This window comes from Solea senegalensis, linkage group LG5, assembly GCF_019176455.1.
Source record: "Solea senegalensis isolate Sse05_10M linkage group LG5, IFAPA_SoseM_1, whole genome shotgun sequence".
Taxonomy (NCBI): Eukaryota; Metazoa; Chordata; class Actinopteri; order Pleuronectiformes; family Soleidae; genus Solea; species Solea senegalensis.
In genome coordinates, this window is record NC_058025.1 from 4,151,419 (window position 1) to 4,172,549 (window position 21,131).

The 21,131-nt window shown below is 39.6% G+C and overlaps 1 protein-coding gene across 2 annotated transcripts in view; it reads right to left on the bottom strand.

The window, feature by feature from the left end:
* Positions 1-203: 203 nt before the first annotated feature.
* The window catches only part of LOC122769993 (single-stranded DNA-binding protein 2), a 67,867-nt gene continuing 46,939 nt past the window's right edge, over positions 204-21,131 (bottom strand). For both annotated transcript variants that reach the window (XM_044026931.1, XM_044026930.1), the window contains 13 exons: positions 8,069-8,158; positions 6,036-6,095; positions 5,883-5,949; positions 4,993-5,063; positions 4,825-4,892; positions 4,058-4,106; positions 3,942-3,977; positions 3,801-3,855; positions 3,628-3,698; positions 2,518-2,596; positions 2,363-2,391; positions 2,161-2,259; positions 204-1,231 (listed from right to left, as the gene is read on the bottom strand). In XM_044026931.1, the coding sequence (XP_043882866.1) occupies positions 1,202-1,231; positions 2,161-2,259; positions 2,363-2,391; positions 2,518-2,596; positions 3,628-3,698; positions 3,801-3,855; positions 3,942-3,977; positions 4,058-4,106; positions 4,825-4,892; positions 4,993-5,063; positions 5,883-5,949; positions 6,036-6,095; positions 8,069-8,158 (804 nt within the window). In that variant the 3' untranslated portion in view covers positions 204-1,201. The remainder of the gene's footprint in view (positions 1,232-2,160; positions 2,260-2,362; positions 2,392-2,517; positions 2,597-3,627; positions 3,699-3,800; positions 3,856-3,941; positions 3,978-4,057; positions 4,107-4,824; positions 4,893-4,992; positions 5,064-5,882; positions 5,950-6,035; positions 6,096-8,068; positions 8,159-21,131) is intronic.

Below are 21,131 nucleotides of genomic sequence, written 5' to 3' on the forward strand. Positions count from 1 at the left end.
ACATCAAATTCAAGGACTTTCCAGGACCAATTCCCTCAAATTCAAGGACCGAATGTGCTCACACAGTTTAAGACAGGAGGGCGACTTGTAAGAGCGTCTTCTGGACAAAGTGATTTTTGGCCTAGTCTACGTACATAAAGCAATGCAGGGCGCACGGAACAGTAGGTGGCGTCGTAACCTAAATATCAACACATTTCAAGCTCTTTCAATGACCCATGTGTCTATTTATTTTTTAAACACTTTCACGGATTTAACGAGTGCGTCTACTCCGTGTCACTCAAGTCATCCTGAAAATCATCTTTATCATTATGCAACACAGCAGTAAGAGAAACTTATAACCTGACTCCACTTTGATCCACGAGGACAAATCACTCCGAAGGTGTTTTTTATGTTTTCAGCATCGTCATGGCGCCATATTCAAAAATATGTCGACACACTTACCATCATGTGTCCTATTATTGTTACTTGGGTCACAGATGTTCAAAAAAAGTCACATAGTCTCACTTTAAACGTGGAGCGCTGATTTTTACCTCAGTGAGCGAAGCCTTCCTGTCATCGTGTGATCATGTCGCGTGATCAATCACGTGTTTGTGATTGAGTTTCTGATGGAAAAGACTCATGAAATAAAAGAGATTTAGACCGCCACAAAAGATGACTTTTACAAACATCTGCACGAACATCAGTTAAATCAATCAAAAAGTGTCTTTATCTCTTTAAAGTCCTTTAAACTCGAGGATAAATAAGATACTGGCCTTCTGTTGTGGTGGGCGGGCGTCATGTGACAGAAACACTCGCCTGTGACTGGAGTGTGCGCTCTGTCACACACTCTATGCAAATATACAAAGAGTTCTCCTCCGGGGGTTTTTTGTTGTTTTTTTTTAAATTTGGTTCCTTTGTACAGTCTCATCGATGCAGAGGAAGAACTGACGGATTAAGCAAAGTCACCACTCAGGTCAGAGGAGCGAAGGGGTGAACGGGGGTGAACGTGAAAGGGTGGGCGAGGACACGTTGGTGGAGTTGTGGGGGCAGTAGAAGGACAGAGTGTGTGTGGGGTAACTGTCCTGACAGGTTAGGTGAGGTGGTGGTGGGGGAGGAAGAGTCACTGGCCTGGAGGACATCACCTCCCGTCTCTCTCTCTCTCCCTCTCTGCTTTTTATTGATCCACATCAGCTCGAGTGGGCGAGTGAGGCGCGTCCAGCCTTCACACACTCATCGTCATGTTTGGAGAATACTGCAGAGAACAGGGAGAAACAAGCGCTGTTGTATTTAAAACAGAGAGAGAGAGTGAGAGACACTAAAATCATTGATCAGGTCATTTCCACTAGAAACCCTCACATAGAGGATTATAATTGGACACTCTGAACTGACTGTTGGTGTAAATGGCAGGTGTAGCACACCTTTCACACATGTGGAGGATAAAGCGGTTAACAATGAAGCTCATGGTATACTTCCGCACACGCGTCACAGTACTTCCCGTAGCAAAATCCTCCTCAGATTACCCAGCAAAGGCGTCACCTGTGCTCCATGCATTTCCTTAGAAACACAAACATCTCACAGAGGCCTCGTATTCTACAATACTAAAATATTAGTATTGCTGTGACTGATACACTAGAACATACTAAACACTATAATTCTATAGGAAATGTCTGGTGTCATTCCTAAAGAGATGAAAATTATGTTGATTATTTTTTTTGCTTTTTCTTGGAATTCTGACTTTGAGCTGACTTTTTTAAGAAAAGTCAGAATTCTGAGAAAAAAGTCAGAATTACGAGGAAAAAAGTCACAATTGTGACTTTAATCTCAGAATTCAGAGATTAAAATCACGATTCTGAGAAAAAAGTCAGATTAAAGTCATAATTCCAAGAAAAAAGTCATAACTCTAAATTTAATCTCAGAATTCCGGGGGAAAAAGTCATAATTCCAAGAAAATAGTCATAATTCTAACTTTAATCTCAGAATCCCGAGGGACAAAGTCATAATTCCAAGAAAAAAAGTCATAATCTTGAGAAATGAATATGTAATATTATATGTCTAACGTTCATATTATTGCAACAGACAACCTTGTTACCTTGTACTTATAATCTGCAGTGTTTTAAATACATTTTCAACTTGAATTTTCACCACCACCTAAAACTTTCTCTCTAATAATTCCATACTTACACTTTCATTCTGAAACGGGTTCAGGAAGTTTCCTCCCATCTCTCCGTCCTCCCTGGGGGTTCCCGGCTGGTTACTCATACTTAGGTTTCCAGGAGAGTTCTTTACAAAAATAATTCAAAAGCAAGTATAGAAGTTTTTTTTATACTTAAACTAAAACAAAATATGTTAAAATATTCATTAATTAAAAGAGTTTCTCTGTTACCTTTGGGAGACTGTCCATATCACCTGACCCTGCGAGAGAAAAACCCAAATATGAAAACAACGAAAAATGATCCTGATCACATTTTAGGGAAGGCTACTTTTATTTTAGGAGAAAATAATAAAATCTGTGAGTCTGATTGAAAATGTTTCCTGTACCTAATGATCCATTCATGTGATGTGGCTCCATTCCAGCCATTCCACCTAACGGACCATCGCCACCTGCACCCATAGGGAACTAAAGCAATCATACGCAAAAAAAGAAAGGAGATATACTTTATCATCCAAACACCACAACAGTGAAAACAGTACTTTAAAGGTCCAGTGTGTAACATTCAGGCCGGAGTATCAAAATAAAAGCTTGTTTAGTTTTCAAGGGCCATGCTGTGCTGAGGCTGCCATCTTCATCCAGAGATACAAGAGATAAGCTTACTACAGTGGTCAGCAATTGGTGGCCCGTGGGCCAAAACTGGCCCTCCAGCCTCAGTATCATCAGCAGATGATTTAATGAATCTAATCTTAAAAATATGAATTTATTTAAATGGATTCTGTCGCTAGAATTGAGACAGTTAACCTAAACTAAATGTTTGGTTTGAAAGAAATAAAAATAAAAACACTGCTGTTGTCATGGAGACGCCGTAATACTTGTTAATAAAAACAATAGATATGAACAGTAAGAATACATGTCTTTTAGACTTATTTTAACCATAAAAGGACCAGAAAATGTCCTGTGAGTTAAGTGCTTTTGCCCATTTTTCCAGAAAAACTTTCAATATCTGGCAGTTATTTACAATTTACTGCCTGTTAAAATGCCACTTTAACAATTTAAGGTTTTAGTTGCAGGTATTACATGAACACCAGACTTTGACAAAGGCGCTGATTCTCTGGTTTCTCTCAGCTTTCAGAAACTGCTGGAATTTTTCTGGGAGCACAAACCACAAATGGTGTAATTACGGTAATGTAAAATGCGCTTGTGCAAACGTGTCGTCTGCGTTACGCTCGATGTTAAAGGGCTTTAAGGCCTTTTTGCCCGATGAAGACACAACGTTTTGGCCCAAATATTCAATGGCTTACAAATAAATTGGCCCTGCCCACATTTACTTGCTGATCCCTGGCTTACGACAAGGCCACCATAGTTTCCTGATGTGCTTGGGAAAGGGAAGGAACATTACTTATTGTTACACACTGGCCCTTTAAGAGCTAATTCCCCGCCCACATACTCATAATAACCACTGTGCGGATGTTCATACAGAGTGAAAAATGTCTCACATTTGGTCGGTTTCCATTGGGAGGGACTGTGTTTATCATAGTGTACATGTTGTCGCCGGAGTTGGTTGAATCTGACATGACAAAATGTAGGAGAAAAAAAATGGATGAAAAAGCAAAAACAATGAATATTAACACAACACACACACACACACACACACACACAGAGAACCTACCTGCTGGACTTGGCATTATTGGGGTCCCAGGTGGCCCTCCGCCTCCTGGAGGACCCTGGAATTACAATTTTTTTATTCGTAAACTAAAGAAGAACAGCTCGTGGAGTTTAAACAGTTTTAAGTCAGACACGCTGTACGTACCACATAACTTCCCGGAGATGCAGACGAGTAAGGGGTCTGAGAAAATACACAGATAGAGATCATTAAAGAAATTAAATTACGACTTTCTGTTCCGTGTCTTTCGTTCGAGCACTTACTGAATTGGAGTTTGGAGGATTCGGCCAAGGTCTGCCCCCACCAGGCCCCCTGTAAGCACAAAAATATACACACACACACACACACTTGAGTTTTGTGCTTTTGGCACACTACTTTGTTTCTCATTCATCTGCACAGAACTGGCAACAACAAAGTCTCCCGCTGCCAGAGAAAGTGCAATGGGAACAACAACAATGACAAAGCAGACACGAATAAAGACGACAAACGGAGGAAACTCAGTCCGAGCGCCATGTCCAAACTTTCACCGACCAACAACATGAAATGGACTCAGTATTTCTTTAGATTTCTTTCTTTCTTTCTCTTCCTTTTCCTTAAAACCCTTTAACACCGAGCGTATCGCAGACGACACGTTTGCCGAAGCGCACTCTGCGTTACCGCAATTACGCTGTGGTTTGTTATTACGGTATTTTCACCTGCGCTATCTTGGGAAGCCAGAGAATCAGCATGATTCAAATTTCAAATTGAACACACAAAATCTGGTTTTCATGTTCAACTGCAGTGTTTTTTCACAATAAAGCTTTTGTTTCTCCTTATTTTAAATTGTTAATACACTAAATTAACATGCAGTAAATTGAAAATAACTGCCTTACATTTCTGGCACTTTTATGGTTAAAATAAGCAAAGAAGTCCAGATGGACATTTGTGTATAGACATATACATATATATATGTACATACATATATATACATGCAAACAATATCTACACATATTGTTTGCATGTTCAAAAATCAACTACTACTACTACTCACATGTTCATGCCGGGCATCCCTGGACCAACCAAGGCGTTAAGTGGTGGTCTCATTCCACTTCCATAATTCTAAAACAAAACAAAAAAAAATAAAACAAAACACACCCTTAATTACATCGATAACATAATTTTTTTTGTTAACGTTCCCACAAATCATCTGGTTCCTCACCTGGGGCCCCAACGGTACCATGCCTCTGGGTGGAGTCATGCGCTGCATGGGTCCTCCCATGTTTGGATGTCCTGAAACAGTCAACATTAGACATTTAACAATAACAATAATAATAACACTAATAATAATAATAATAATAATAATGCATTGTACTTATATAGCGCTTTTAATGTCTAATGTTCACTATATTTATTATTTTCTCTCTTTACTGACAATTAGTCACCAACTGTAATGATAAAAGTCGAGGTGATCATCACCTTCATTGAAAAAAAGAAGCAAATCAGTAAATAAATAAAACAATGAAGGGAATATGCACAATATAAAGTAAAGTAAGGGGTACAAACAGGTACTTAAAATCTATTCCTATACAAAAGAAATAAATCAGAGTGAAGTGAATAAATATTTATTACAATTCTAAAATATTCAATATATTCAAGAATTTGGGCATATTTCACATTCAAAGAAAAATCACTGTTGATAAACTTAAACATAGAAAAGATTGTTGGGCGTACGTACTACATTAAAATGTACTTCCTTAAGTTAGTAATTATAAGTCTTTACCCAATTTATATTCTTCATTTTTTAACAAATAAAAATGTATAAATTGCCATTCAGTGCAAACACTGAAATGTTGGAAACACTGGATACACAATATTGCTATAACCTGCTCTACTAGGTCAGAAAAAAATAAAAACAACACATAATTTAAATGCCATTGGCTTTTGTTTTATTCCTTATAACTATAACTAGCAAGTTAAAACTTAATTATTTCAATTCTATGGCAAAACCTCTATCGGGACGTGGCACCACAGGGGTTCAAATGAAATAAACAGAAAGTCTTAATGTGCTGAAATATAATTTATGTCTTGTTTGTGTATACCAGTGTGTACCTTGCTGTCTTGACGGATCCATTCCACTGGGTAACATAGGCTGACCACCTGGGACTCCTCCAAGTCCCTACACAGGAATACAGCATCAACACACCTGCACCAATCTATCTGCAGTTCTTTTTTCATACCTGCAGGTGTCAGTGTGGCTCTTACCTGATTTGGTAATCGAAGTGGTGGTCTGGGTCCTCCAGGGTATCGAGGTGACATAAATGGCTGGAGTAAAAAAAGAACAACAACAAAAACAATAAAGATATGAATCTAGGGTTATAAATACTTTGCCACACAACATAAACAAAGTTCTTCATGTAAAGAGCAACACATTAACAATATATTCCATATATTATTTTTCTCTCCTTTAAAATTTAACATTTACTATATGGTGATAAGATTGGAGAGATAACACAGCCTGGAATAAGTAAATAAGAAAAATAAAAAAAAACAATAATTATCAGTAGTTTCAGTATAGACTCTTACTACTGGCCACTCAAAATACAACACTGCCACCTGTAGGCTTACCAAGAATAGTACATCTATGCCAAACAGAAGATATAATCTTGAAATGAATTATGTTTCACTGTGCAGAGGTCAATTAAATGGTCAGTACAAATTGGTTTATAATGGGTTTCAATTATGACACTTTTTGTACATAAGGTGGAGAATGTAACTATTTGTTTTAAACAGTGCAGTGTACATGTCAGAGGAAGACTAATATTTTAAAAATCACAAAAAAATACAAACCTTTGACAAATTCTATACCATACGCATGAACACAGACACAAATTAAATTGGAATTAATTGTATTGTCCTGCCACAACGAACACTTAAACTACATAATAAAACAACTTAAGTTGTTTATTCACTCATCCAAACAGGAAACCAGCCAGAACTTTGTGTCCTCTGCTGGGTTTTTGGACTCATTTTCTCCTTAAAAACAATCCCCACGATGGCAGTGACGTGACAACAACAACTAAAAACATGAACTGTGGGGAAATAGAAGCAGGGAATTGGAGAATGTTGCTCGTTAATAAGGACACTAGTTTGTTTGTTAATTGTGTAGAAATCAGTGTGTGTTAGTGTGTGTGCGAGAAGCTCTTTAGCAGCTGTGAGAGTGTGTGTTTTCCTTGTCCTTGTCACCAACAGCAGCAATGCTGTTGCTATGTTTGATGAAGAGAGTAGCGGTAAGTCTGCAGTTATAGCAAAGGCAATATTTCACTTCTGCCACTAGAGAGCAATGGTTTGCTTGTTTTCTTTAATAAAACCCCCTCGTCTGTTCTCCCAGCTGCACTGAAGAGCCATTAGAGGAACACAGATTTAGTATTTTAGGTCTACAACACAATGGTTGTAACATTATTATTATTGTTATTATTATTGATAATGATAAAAATAATAATAATTATTATCATTATCATTAATAATAATGGATAATCAGAACTCGGTATCACCCAAATTAAAACCCATAAATTTGTCCACCTTTAAATGTATTAAGCCATGTATGACCAACACCTCTGTGACCTCTGAACTTCTGTGTCTGAGAAACGTAAAAAAGTACCAAAGACTCACCGGTATCAAAGAAGAAAACAAAGCAATATCTCAAGAGTTACCTTAATTTGGATTTTATGGAAATTTTAATCAATTTACACTGTGAGAATAGGAAAAAAAAACAACAACTGCTGTTCATTTTTGCATATAAAACGTTTGTAATTAGACAGTGTGTGTGTGTGTGTGTGGACAGGGGTTTGGGTTGGGGGTTGGTTGGTTTCAAGGTCTGGACAAAGCCTTGTTTTTGTCTGATTTGCAGGATGGAGACAGAAAACGCTGCTTAGAGCCACTGTCTTTTTCTGAAAGTGGAGCTTAGAAAAAAACAAATGCTTATGAAGGTTATTGATCTGCATGTCAGACGAGAGCATCTGAGATTCACTAATAATGACAGTCGATCAATGGTACACCTGGCAGAGTCCTTCTGATGGAGAACAGAGATGTTCTGGGACAAAGCTGCACGCGCGTCCGTGTCTGTGGGAGATTTATTGCCTCCGTCAGAGTCTCTTCTGTCTGTTTTGATAAACACACAGTGGTGCACGTACACACGCGCCGATACACGCAGGATGTAAAGATACTACACAGTGACATGCACAGTTACACCTGAGTGAGGATGTATGGAACAGTCTGATGATTCGCTTTCTATATACCTGAAAGAATCCTGGAGGAACTGGACCCACTGGCATGCCTTCACCTGGAGGAAGGTTCCCAAGAACAGGACTGGGAGCTGCTGCAGCACTCTGAAGGAGGCAAACACACAAATACATCATACTCATAATTCAAACTGCTCAGTAAAACTTACTGTAATAAAGCACGTTTTTGTTGACTAGTTGCAAAAACAAACCAAAGACAATTACTGTGGATTGTTTTCCCGATGAGTCGTTTAGTCTCATAAAATGTCAGACAATGTTGAAAAATGTTGACCAGTGTTTTTCAAACCTCAAAATGATGACGATGTTTTTTCAAACGTCTTGTATTGTCCACAAGTAAAACTTAATCAGTCCTCATGCATTCTTTGTTTACATGAAGCAAAGAAACCAGGAAATATTCACTCTCAAGAAGAACTTAATTCATACCTTTTCATCGATTATAAATTAGTTGCTGATTAATTACATAATCTATCGATAAATTGTACACTTGTGTGTGACAGCTTTAGAATAAAAATCCTTTAGTGTTTGAATTAGTAAAGTTTAGGGTCCAAATAAATGGAAGTCAATGCAGTGTCCTCGAAAGAATAGATGGGAAAACGTGTGTGTGTGTGTACTCGCCACCCCTTCCAAGAGTAGACCTTGGTGTCGTTACACATTCACCAACAGGGGACCTTCATGCTAACGAGGGACATTTCTCAGGTCCGCTGTTGGTCTTACTTTAAATCATGGTAAAATGATGTCTGTTGAATTTGTTTTAAACTTTTGCCAAGAACATGGCCTGCATGTGTGTGTGACTGGTAAAGACCCCCGTCAGCAGTGCCCCTGCTGGCTGGAGCTGGGACTTCAATGCCCCGTTTCCCACGAGTATGTTTGCACTTGTGTATAACAGCTTTAGAATAAAAATCCTTTAGTCACGAACGGCTCTGTACACACAAATCTGATGCATAAACCAGAAGAAGGGGGACCTTTCATGCAGGAGCATTTTAAGTGTTTTCTTTAACAATGCAACGCTTTTTACTTCATTTAAAGATCTGTATACTTCCGTTACCACTAATGCACTAACAAAAACCTCTAATGAACTTGCCACCAATGAAACAACACAATAAAAAACAAACCATCCAAAAGTAATCCAAACTTTTCCCCCCATCTCTCTCTCTTTCAGTTTGTCCCTCAGTTGGATGTTTCCTGTCTGCAGATGCCCTGCCATGCTGGCACAGGTTTATTTTTGTACCTTGTGCTTCTTGTTGTGCTTGTCCCAGACGGGCGGCACTGGCACATTTCAACAGCACTGCCTCCGTCTGCTTCCTGTGCCATTGTACTCCTGAATAACCCAGAGTCTCCACCACCACCCGGCATCAGCCTCTTCCTCATTAAGAGTAAGAATAAGAAGAAAACATGCAGTGTGGGAGAGTGCATATCTATATGTATGATAATGTGTGAATAGTCTGTCTGCCTGTGTCTGTGAGCGTTTGTTTGTTTGTTTATTTATTTATTTATTTGTTGTTTCTCTGATCTCTCCTTGTGCTTTCTCTCCCACTCTGTAGGCATTGTGGGTGAAATGTGGGTGAAATTCACCCACAGTCTCTGAAGTTTCCGCCAGCTGACTTTTTAGGTCAGAAAGGAAACAAGGCTTAATCAGAGCCGAGATAGAAGCGTGCTGACACTCGTATGTCCTCCTCTGTTCCAGCCCAACACCCTCGCTATTATTGCCTTATCCTCCATTGTTTTCTTTTGTAATTTGGCATCACAGGGAACAGGATGCTTTTGCAGATTTTTGATTCCATACTCTGCTGCAAACAGAGTGTGTATTTGTCTCAGCAGATGAATGTGCAGATGGACACAGATGGATATTGTATCTCCATGGTTTAGTGGTGAGAGACGTGTTTGTGTGTGTGTGTGTGTGTGTTCACTTGTATTAGTTACCTCATCACTCATTACCAGTAGTCCTTGTGGCGACCAAGACCTGGTTCTAATGAGGCAAAATCAAATTTCTGAGGAAATAATTAAATTTAGGACTAGAATTGAAAGTGTGGTTAGTGTTAGGCAATGACTGGTTATGGTTAATGTTAGAGATAATACTTTGTGTAGACTGTCCAGATCAATGCAATGTCCCAAGAGGAATAGATGGGCAAAGCTGTGTGTGTGCGCGTGTGTTTTGTGGAAAGTATATCATAAAATATGATATTGTGACTTTATTTGATATAAATTTATAAAAGTGAAGCTTCCTGTGTTATTTTAAATCAGTAATTATTGTATACTGTATTACAAAATGTGAAAATATAAACATGTATGAGTTACATTTAAATACAACAGTGAAAAGCAGATACATTAAAATGCAGTCTTTGCTATGTGGTAACTTTATTGTTTCAAACTGTGATTTCTATTAGGAAAGGATAAGTTGTTCAGCCCTATCGTGTTTATATATTATATAGCGCTTTTTCTAGTCTTGATGACAACACAAAGCTGCTTCACACTACAGTTTTGCCATTGAGCCAAAGCATTTTCTAGCACACATCTTTCATACCCATTCACACAGCCATTTTGTTGACATATTTGACTAATTTCCAGAGATAAGTGTGTTATTTGATCATCAGGCAGCGGCTCTGAGATACATGTCTCATTCCCACAACAACAGAGGAAGTTGGGATTGAAGAAAATACATAAAACTGACAATAACAGTTGACGTCTAAATGACTGCCTTCAATGAAAATAAAAGCCCTACACTGTTTTTCACTGTGTTTCTGTCAATTTTAACACGTTTTATGAGTAAAAGATCTGAAAATATTACATAAAATTGAAAACTTACAACAGTTAATTGTTGTAAGTTTACTCTTTGACCAAGTGGAAAAAAATTGGGTGAAACAGCCCTTTAAGTGTTTTGCCCAAAGACATGTCGGCATGTAGACTAGTGGGGCCGGGAATGAAACCCACAACCTTCAAAGCTGTATGTACAACTTCATGCACAAATAAAGCGCGTTGTTTTTTCTTTTTTCTTTATCCTCCTTTCATTCTCTCAGAGAGAGAGAGAGAGGGAGAGGGAGGATGGTGAAAATAGGACAAAGCTGAGATAATGAGTGTGTGTGTGTGTGTGCAAGCCTGCATGGCAGTGAGTGTATGAGAAACTGAGAGAAGGGGAAAAAAAAAAATCCACCTGACATGCTGACGAAGCAGCATTTCCCAAACACAGCAACAACAGAATAAATAAATAAATAAATGAATGAATGAATAAAGTGCACAGAAAACCAGCACCATCCCTAAAATCTATGGTAAAACAAAAACACCACTTGGCAACAACACTGACTCCTCTGGTCCTCTCGCCGGTCCATCTCAATTATGATGAATCAGACGACACTAAATCACAATGAATCACATTGAGGTTTCACAAAAAAAACAAAAATCAGTCTTTTCTCTAGTTTGTTTTCAGCTGCAATCACATGATCCACTTGTATAACCTCCTTGTATAACTTATCTTAGACCTGATTAGTCATTATGTCAGTTATTTTGCTTGTCTAATGCTTTTTCTGAGGCCAGAGTGAGAATTTAAAGCCCCCTTGAGTCAAATTTGTGATTTGAAGTTTGAATTGACCTCATTTGGTTAATCTGTGAAAAGCATCTATACAAATCCGCCTAATTAGACAGAAATCATCTAAATTCAAGGAGTTGTTAGCACACAACTGAGAAAGACGAAAGACTTAAATACACATAAATTGCGGTATTTCTACAGATTAGAGAAGTTGGTGGTAAAACTATTTAATTGACATTTAATGTGAATTCCATTGATAAGCACTTAAGATAACCATCAATAGTGGTACATGAATCACACTGAAGTGCTTAAGACCTTTACTGTATCTTCCCTATTCAAACTTGGCCGCTGATAACGGTGTTTATACAGCAACACTGTTGAGCCTCATCTCAAACTTTTTATATAGCAAGTACCACCTGAGTAAATATAGAGCTCTCAAAGCAAAGGCCACAGGAGGCAGATTTATTCCAAATAAGATCATCTTTCTCGCATCTTCCTCCTTTTCCTCACGTCATGTTTACTTCACACACTGGTTTAGTGAAACGACAACCAGAGGAAGATCGGGTACCACTGGAGGTACACGTACCACTCCAGTGTTTACACTTCTCTAACAAGGCTGAGACCCACTGGTGACATTGCACATTAGCACACCGCTTCATAGAACGACTTGACAGTGACATTATTAACTGTTTACACAGTGTGGCGGCACAGCTAATATTCACTGTGCTTGACTAGACGTTCACTTTGAAAACAAACTGTAAAACAACACAGATTGTTTGTAATTTCCCAGCTGGTAAATAAAAGATGACTTGCTGTTGTTGTTGCTGTTATGCTGCATTACTTTTAATAAAAAAATACATAATTTAGAGCAGGAAATTAAACCATTTCCCAAGACTTCCACCCAGTCCGCTCCAAAATGACACGCTCTCTCATTATGAACCAGCTGTGTGTCTGATTCAGAGTTGTGCTCACTCTCAGTCGCTGCCGTCTTCACCAAAATCCCACAAACACTCAATTCCATCTTAACCCTCAGTGCTCACACGGCACGGATTTGTGCCGCAGGTGCACCCGTGGTCATTTGCCATCAAAGTTATGATTAATTTTATATCGCATTTTTAGTAGGGCTATAAAGTAACAATAACTGTGCAGAAGTCACAGAATAAAAACCATTTTTCTGAGCCAAGCGAACTTTGAACTGTGATGTATTTCCAAATTGCACAAATTAAATCCGATTTTCAACATTTTGAGTACTTTTTGCTCAGGTGTGTTTATATAATTGGTGAAAATTAATAAATTTTTTAGTATGTTTAAACACAGTAATGGAAAATCAGCCGGAATGCTGTGTTCTAAGGGGTAACTTTTAAACACTCTGAATCATTTGTAACTCAATAAAATGCCAGCACTTGTCGATGTAACGCCACTGATCACTGACCCTGTAAATATGTCACAATAAAAAGAGGAAAAAAACCCATAATATTGGAAACAGAACAGAAAAGCAAGTGATTTTTACTTTGAAATGGGTACAGGACATGCATAACCCTAAGAGTAGGGATGCAACGATTACGATTATTCAATTACTAAATTAATAGTCAACAATTTTGATAATCCATAAATTGGTTGAAGTGTTTTTTACATTATTAAAACTTTGTTTAGCTCATTGTTGTATGGCCTATGGAAGTAAAAAAGAAAAACAAGCTGATCAGTCCCATAATCGGGAAGAGAGAGAAAAAGATAGAGACCCCAAGGGGCAGCAATTACATACTGTGCATTTAAAGGCATCGTTGGATTGTTTGAAGGATTTGCTCTTTGTGGCTTGATGTAAACCATCATACCTCATCATAAACAGTAGCTGCCTGTGGTGTTGTAACCAAAACCCGAGGCAGTCGAAGAGCCAAGCGTGTCCTCAGATGAACACCTGCACATCTGCTGGCAAATTCACTGGCCACATAAATAATTCAAAGCAACTCTCCCCAGGAGAACGCTACAGTACACCAGATATACACAACAAGACATACAGTACAACACGCCTTAACATCACCGACACTGTGCATCCAAGTGCACGTCTGCTCTCCATGAAGACAGAACAGCGGGAAATGAGATCATCAACTCAAATTAACAGCATGCATTATTACAATTTTTTTATCTACTCGGGTTACATAATAAGGAATCCCGTTTACGCCGCTTGCAAAGTGAAAATATTTAATAGTTACTTACTAATGTTTACTTTTCAAGTGGCATAAATGGGCTTACATGGGCTAACAAGCTAATTCTGCAGATTAATTCTCAGATAACAAAAAAAAAACCTCTAAGCGGGAACATCATTTACAAAAACAACATCATTTGCTACCGAAGAAGAGCTGAAACTAGCGGCTGAGACCAACATTTGGGCTCATTTCCCTGTAGACCACCATTAAAACAGACATCTTGTCTCTAGTGGCTATTCAATATATTATTTTTTTACCCTGGTTGGTTTCAGGAGAAACCTGGAAAACTATGTACATATTTTGTATATGGACTATGGTCTATTATATGGTCTATGGTTAAAAACTCTTTTGAAGGCGGGAACCGAATAAGTTTGACCATTATTTGTCCATCATGCTGGGGAAAAAAAACTAAAGACAAACAATAGCAAAAAAGGTCTCTTAGGGTAACGTTTAATTCAATTGTGTGTATATATAGATGTGGTATGTACAGTGGTATAAACAGATTATAAATATAGTTATATGTACGTATTAACAGCACCTATTTAAGGTTGACTTTGCTCCTGAGTTAAAGTCAAAGAAACTAGTTAATTGTGGGGTTTTTTTTATGTGAAGAAAACGACAAACACTGGTTGAACACACAAGCATTCCAAAGAGCGCATGCACAATTTATCGATACATATTAAAACCTGTGAGCGTTGAAAAGCGTCGTCTCATTAGAGAAAACACTTTCATGTAAAGTGTTTAAAAAATGCTGTAGGGAGCACAGAAACTGCTGAAGCGGCAGTGGACTTTTTTTTTCCTTTCTGAAATGTTGTGCAATTTCACCGCTGTTTACTACTTTGCATCCTAATCAGACTTTCTACACGTTGCATTCTCACTACACTAATCCCATCAGACTAAAGGGCTCAGTAATACTTAATGAGATAAGTCACTAACTCTCTTATCCCTATATGTTTGCTGATTGTGTTCTTCACTAATGCGTGTGCCTAATGCATGCAGATGTACACTGTGTGCATGTAGAGAGAGGGAGAGAGAGATAGAGGGATAGATAGCGATAGATAGATAGAAATAAAGAGGGAGAGAGATAGAGAGAAGGTGGGGAGTAATTTTCATTCAATACTTCAGAGACTGAGACATTCAGAGATGCGTGAGTGGAATCTCAAAAGGCTGTCTGTGTCCATCTCCTCCCTCTCTCAGTCCGTCTCTCCCTCTCTTTCTCTCCATCTCTCTCAACCTCGGTTTCCACCACCTCCTCCTCCTCCTTCACTTCACTTCTCACACAAATCAACTTTGTCTTGTTTTTCAGTGAACTGATCTCACTTTTTGTCAGACTTTTTATCCTTAAATAAACACCTTGAATAAAAACACCTGCTTTACTTTACAGCACTCTCATAAGTTTGCACAAGCACTTTAATTTGGTTTGAGTGTTTTATTTAATAATTAAAAAAAAGCTTTCTGGTTTTTCAGCTTATTAATTGTGAAGATGTTATAACAAAGAAATCCTGAAAACTGATTCATTCTGGTTTGTGGACAAAACAATTTCATAATTTTCAGGATTTCTTACATTTTATGGACCAAACGAGGACTCGACAAAGTAATCGTCAGATTGACCCACGATGAGAATAATCCTTAATTTCAGCCCTACTCTCAACAATTCATGTATTTCATTGTTATCTCTATGAGCCAGGTTTTTTTTTTTTTTTCAAGTTGAACTTGAATTTGAACAAAAGCATGGCCAATACTGTCAGTTATTTCCCATGAATCCAACATGAACAACATCCTGCTGCAGTAAAAGAAAAAAAAACCTCACTTTCAAACCAAAATACAAAGCACTGCTTTTTAAAAGATTCTTCTTTGGTAAAGTATGAGTGGGCTTGGCATTGAGTTCCAATGTTCAGAAAATGCTCTTTTGGTTCCTTCCTAGTCATTAATGGAACGTACAAAGACCCATGTAGAATAACACCAGAACTTATTTAATAGAACTAAGAAGCTTACCATTATTTTTGTTTCCAACTAAGGTGGAACTATGACCACTGACTGGTTTTAACATATTTTCTTTGGGGGGGGGGAAAAGGCAACGAACGCTGTAGAGCGGAAAGAAAAGAATTACAGCTTGAGCTGCAAGTTTGAAAACCTGTCATTTCAACACTGAGTCTGAGGGTCACATGCTGAACAACAGGATCTACAAATGACACACCACACAGGAAGGAACCTCCTCCTCCTCCTCCTCCCTCTCCCTCTGTCTTTCCAACTCCCTCCATCCTCTCTCAAATGCCATTAGTCCACTTCCTGAACAATGAGTGCACTCACTGACATAATGCATCTCTCCGGCACCTTGGCCTCTAACTGTGGCATCACAACCACAGACACGATATATACACACACACAAGACCCTAAAACAAAACCCAAATGTCAGACAATGAGGACTAAAACAAACAAAACATGAGCATTAAAAGTATGAATGTGGAAAACACAAGAAGGGAATTGATTTCTGCATCCACGTCTGTCTGTGCACGGGTTTTGTAGTTTGTCAGTAACTCCCAAAAGAGTCGTCTCCATCTGTACACGAACTCGGAAGTGGTGTTTAGAAGTAAACAGTAAGAAGTAAGAAAGAAAGAAAGAAAGAAAACAGACAGGGGGAAGCATGTTTGAGCAGCACAGAGATGACCATTTATTATTCACAGTCTCCCGTGGTGAGCAGAGCGAGAGAGAGAGAGAGAGAGAGAGAGAGATCAACATGCACCACTGTCCAATCCCGGGCCAAAACTCACTTTTCAATTTCAAGGCAGACAGGACTTTAAAATCTCCCATCTTCACCAAAACACACGCTGCAGCAAAACACAGCGAGGAGTGTGAGGAAAAAACGTTCTCTGTGTGTGTTTCACTCCGTCCACACACTCCACATCTCTGCTGTCGAGCAACAAAACACGTCATTATCAGTAGAACCGTGTGTTTATCTGTTAACTGTGGCAAATACAGTGTGGTGTGTCTTTTATCTGAGAGTATAGCAGCTAATATAGATATATGTATATATATATATACATATATATATATATATATATGCCAAACCTTTCAAATGCAACATGAAGTCCAGCTGTAATAACCATGTGCATTATGTTTAAAGTAGAGCTGCAGCTAACGATTATATTCATATATATTCATTCATTCATTATTCGAGCAATCGTTTGGTCTGAAAAATACTGATCAGTGTTTGTCAAACCTGGACATGATGATGTCCTCAAATGTCTTGTTTTGTCCACAAATGAAAAAGATTCGGTTTTTAATGATTTCTATATTGTATGAAGCAAAGAAAACAGAAACTATTCACATTTGAGAAGCAAAAACGATCAGAAATCTGGTTTTAATCATGAAAATCCCCCCAAAATAGTTGGCAATTCATTTAGTAATCGATTGATAATAATAATCGATTATTCCAGTAGTTGTTTCAGCCCTCGTTGAAAGATCTGCAAGTTCAGAAAATGAGAATTATTGATCTTAGTCTTGTGTGTTCACGTGGACCTCAAAGGATTTTCTGATTTCAAAGTTAAAGTATGCAAAGACTTCTTATTTTGTGGTGTTTTATGGCAGCGGACTCTTCGTTGACTGAAGAGCTACAAAGATGGAGAAACTACGGATGTTTCCACAAAACACGGGCCACAAACTTCTCGTGCCGAGAGGTGGCAGGAATTTAAGATCAATTCTGTGTGCTATAAATGATCATGTGCCAACACTTCAGTAGCCAATCAATTCAATAAATACTAATGCTCGTTTCAAGTTAGTGCGTTTGGCGCACACGGGAGGGGAGAGAGAGAAGAGAGTGATAAATCAGAGAAAAGTACTTCTTTATGCTAAAACATAATACATTAATTAAAAGTAATTGTAGCCTAAGATGTTCATTTTAAATGTGCGTGTAAAGTGCTCTATTTTATGTTACAATATACTTATTGATAAAACACGGAGGCTTAAATATAACCACACTGACTGAGACATTATGACGTTATTTCTCTGCCTATTATTGAACACTGCTTTCCTACAGTCCAAATAATAATAATAATTCTTCCGTCTCGACTGGAGTTCATTGTCCACCGCCCAAGGATTTCCACATAATTCACACAAGGACACAAACTGTGCAACAACGTCCTCTATAATTACACTTTCACAGTGCGAGGGTCAAATATTGTTTGTTCCCCCAACATCAAGCAGCGTCTGACCAACGGCCTTGACGTTAACTACAGTTATGAACATGTACAATATGTAAAAGAATAAGAGGAACGAATGGATTAACTGTGAATCTTTCCCGTCTTCATCGCTATGAGCATCCACACTACAGCGTTCCTTATTCCACCTGTAATCACCAGCAGGTAAAGTGGCAGCATCACACTAATCTTCTCGGCCTCACTGCGTGATTACAGGTGGGGGTGAAATCAGCCGCACGGGAGGTGACGCTGGGCGGCGGCCGTGGCAGCTGTGTTTCCTTTATCACCGATGTCATTATCGACCCTTGTAGGAGCCGTGTGACATGTGAGGCGGAGCCGCGAGCTGATGCTCCGTCAGATACACACACACACACACACACGCACAGCTGAACATGATAGAGCAACACTTTTCCCGCCACTATCTCACATGGTGCAATGACGCTGGGAGAGATAAGTGAGATGGACTGAACACGGAGCAGAGGAACGGGGGAGGGAGGGGAGGGAAAGACACAGAGCATGATTGCGACCCGGTCCCACATTTTTAAACCCGCCCAGAAGTGAGTTGCTAGGGGTAGCGGTTAAAGTCTACCTCTGTGGAATGGAACGTCCCTTCAGGAATGTGCGTGTCATCACAAAAAGCCTGCTCCACACTAGAGATTTTAAATACCTGGGACCCCACAGACGCCACAGGCGTTTTAATCAGACCACTTCAGGGAGGGGATTCCAAGGGATTTGGATCTCACAGAAACATGCAGGGATTTAACGTGGCTACAGCGGAATGTCACATCATCAGTTAGATCTCGGGGCGGGCTTCACTTTCTCAAATCAGAAGGCCTCCAAGATTGTGGGAAGGGCCAGATCGGAACCGAAATCTGGCCAATTAGCGTAGCTTTATAGCTATAGCAACATTAGTTTACATCCATACTCAAAAAATCTGCTCTGGATACACCTGTTGTTCATCTTTTCCCAGCCTTTTGGAACTCTAAAAACAGTTGCAGCTGACTTCAGTTCCATTTAAAAACTCTGGTCCATGGGTGAGAAGCTTCATAGTGACGAGTTGAGTACAGGGAAGTATTTGGTGCGTACAAACGTATATTTGTACGATTCTCAAAGGCAGAACTCTACGTTTAACGATAACAGAAGCTCCAGATGCCAGATGCCACACACTGCAACCCAGTGGAAGTTGTAGGGGCAAGAGACTGAGCATAAAAAACACAGATAGAAATGAAGGCAATAATATCTGATGGTACTTCTGATCTTGCAGAGTATATTTTAAAACACACACACACAGACATAACTCATCAATCCAATCCAAGCCGACACGAGGAGCTCGTGAGAAGTCGCTCTCATCTGTCTCGTCTCGAGTGCAGACACAAGAGACAGTAAGAGATAAGAGCTGTGGGCGTCTACAACAGCAAAAGACATACAGAGAGAGGTTAGTTGGGGTCAAAGAGATAACGTGCAAGTGTGATTGTGTCAGCATTCTCACCACGTTGCCCTCCCGCTCCCCCCCATCCCCTCCCTCCCTCCACTTCTACAGTCAATCTCTGGATCATTCGCTGTAATCCCTTTCACACATGACCTGTGGGGTTGCTGCTGTGTAAACGCACAACAGCAGTTCCACAATTGTCCTCCCGGCTGAGTCAGGAGAGAGAGGACATTCAGGTACACACTTTAACCGGGAGAGAGAGGAAATAGGAAATGAAAGGAGGCAGCGTTAATCAAAATCTACTCCAGCTGCTAAAAGAAATGGAAAAAATATGCTGGACTCATTGTCGTGGAGTGTCCCAGATGCCACATCTCTGTTCTTCAGTTGTGTTACACGACATGTCCGCTCATCGTTCCCAACATTTGGAATCGGTCACGACTAAATCGGCTGAATTTGTGTCGTCTGATGCGCGGCTTTAACGTCCTCTCTTTTCCTGACAGACCACAATACATGGGTCAGAACTTTGCCAATCTATCGTCGTCTCCTTCCTCAGTCAGGATTGATGATAATCCCAGGGTTTATTTGTTTTTATTTATCCTTTATTTAGCCAGGAAGCTCCCATTTAAATACAATATCTCTTCTTCCAGGGAGTCCCCGGGTCAAGATAGCAGCACAAATAGTACAAATAGTTACAGTGGATGACAAAACAAATACAGAAACACAACTCACAACGGAATATAAAAGCTAAAGGGAAGTAGTTAAAGAGAGACATAATAAAATAAAGAGCAGTATACAGGCCATACCAACAAGATCCTTAAACCGAGCCCCTCAAAAAAGGCTCCGTTTCTTTCGTGACGCTCCATAAAAAGCCTTAGAAGGTGTTTAAAGAAGGCAGTTTCTCGAGTGAAAGTATGTTTTGAAGCTCATTTTTCAGTTCATATGATAAGAGGCTAGATATATACATGCGTAAACTACCTAACAAGGCCTTGATTGTAAAGAGCAGCATATACGTTTTCCCTCCTCTGGTTGAGGTTGCAATGTCGCCAGTTGCAGTTGCCTCACCCCCGAAACACACTGGCTGCGGAATGGTTGCGTTGCGCTCCGATCCGCACAGCGTCGCTAAAGTGTCTCACGTCCGCCTGCTCCCGCATGCCTGGACAGCTGGAATTGCAGGACTAGTTTTTGCAGGACACTTTTCTCTGGGGTTCTCCAGTGTCCTCCCATAGTCCAAAGACATACAAATATGGGGATTAGGCAAATCTGGACACTCTAAACCCTGTCTAGGGTTGGACGATGTCCCCTAAATTGGCAGTCGATGTTTACATCGTGATGGATGATGATTTCGTTGTTGGGGAGAATTCACCATCTACCAACCAAGCTGGCAGACCCCTAACCCTAATAAGAAGACCTCCGATGACCGCTAGCTCCTTTAGCTCGGAAAAGCTCGTTGCTGCACTTTATTCACAGTACTGCAGAGTGATACACGGCCTCTCTTATCATTGTGCGGCTCTCACAACAAGAGGAATAACTCGAAATATGCAGGGTGACAAGAGATATACACCTGCGGCTCGCTAATATAAACGGCACACATCGCTTCATGCTCCACCTTCGCACCTCTCTGACGTCAACGCTCGGCTCTACTCGCCTCAGCCTCCCATCCCTGCCGCTCTCCGCTGTAGATCAGTTAAAAAGACTGAACAATCCTAAAAAA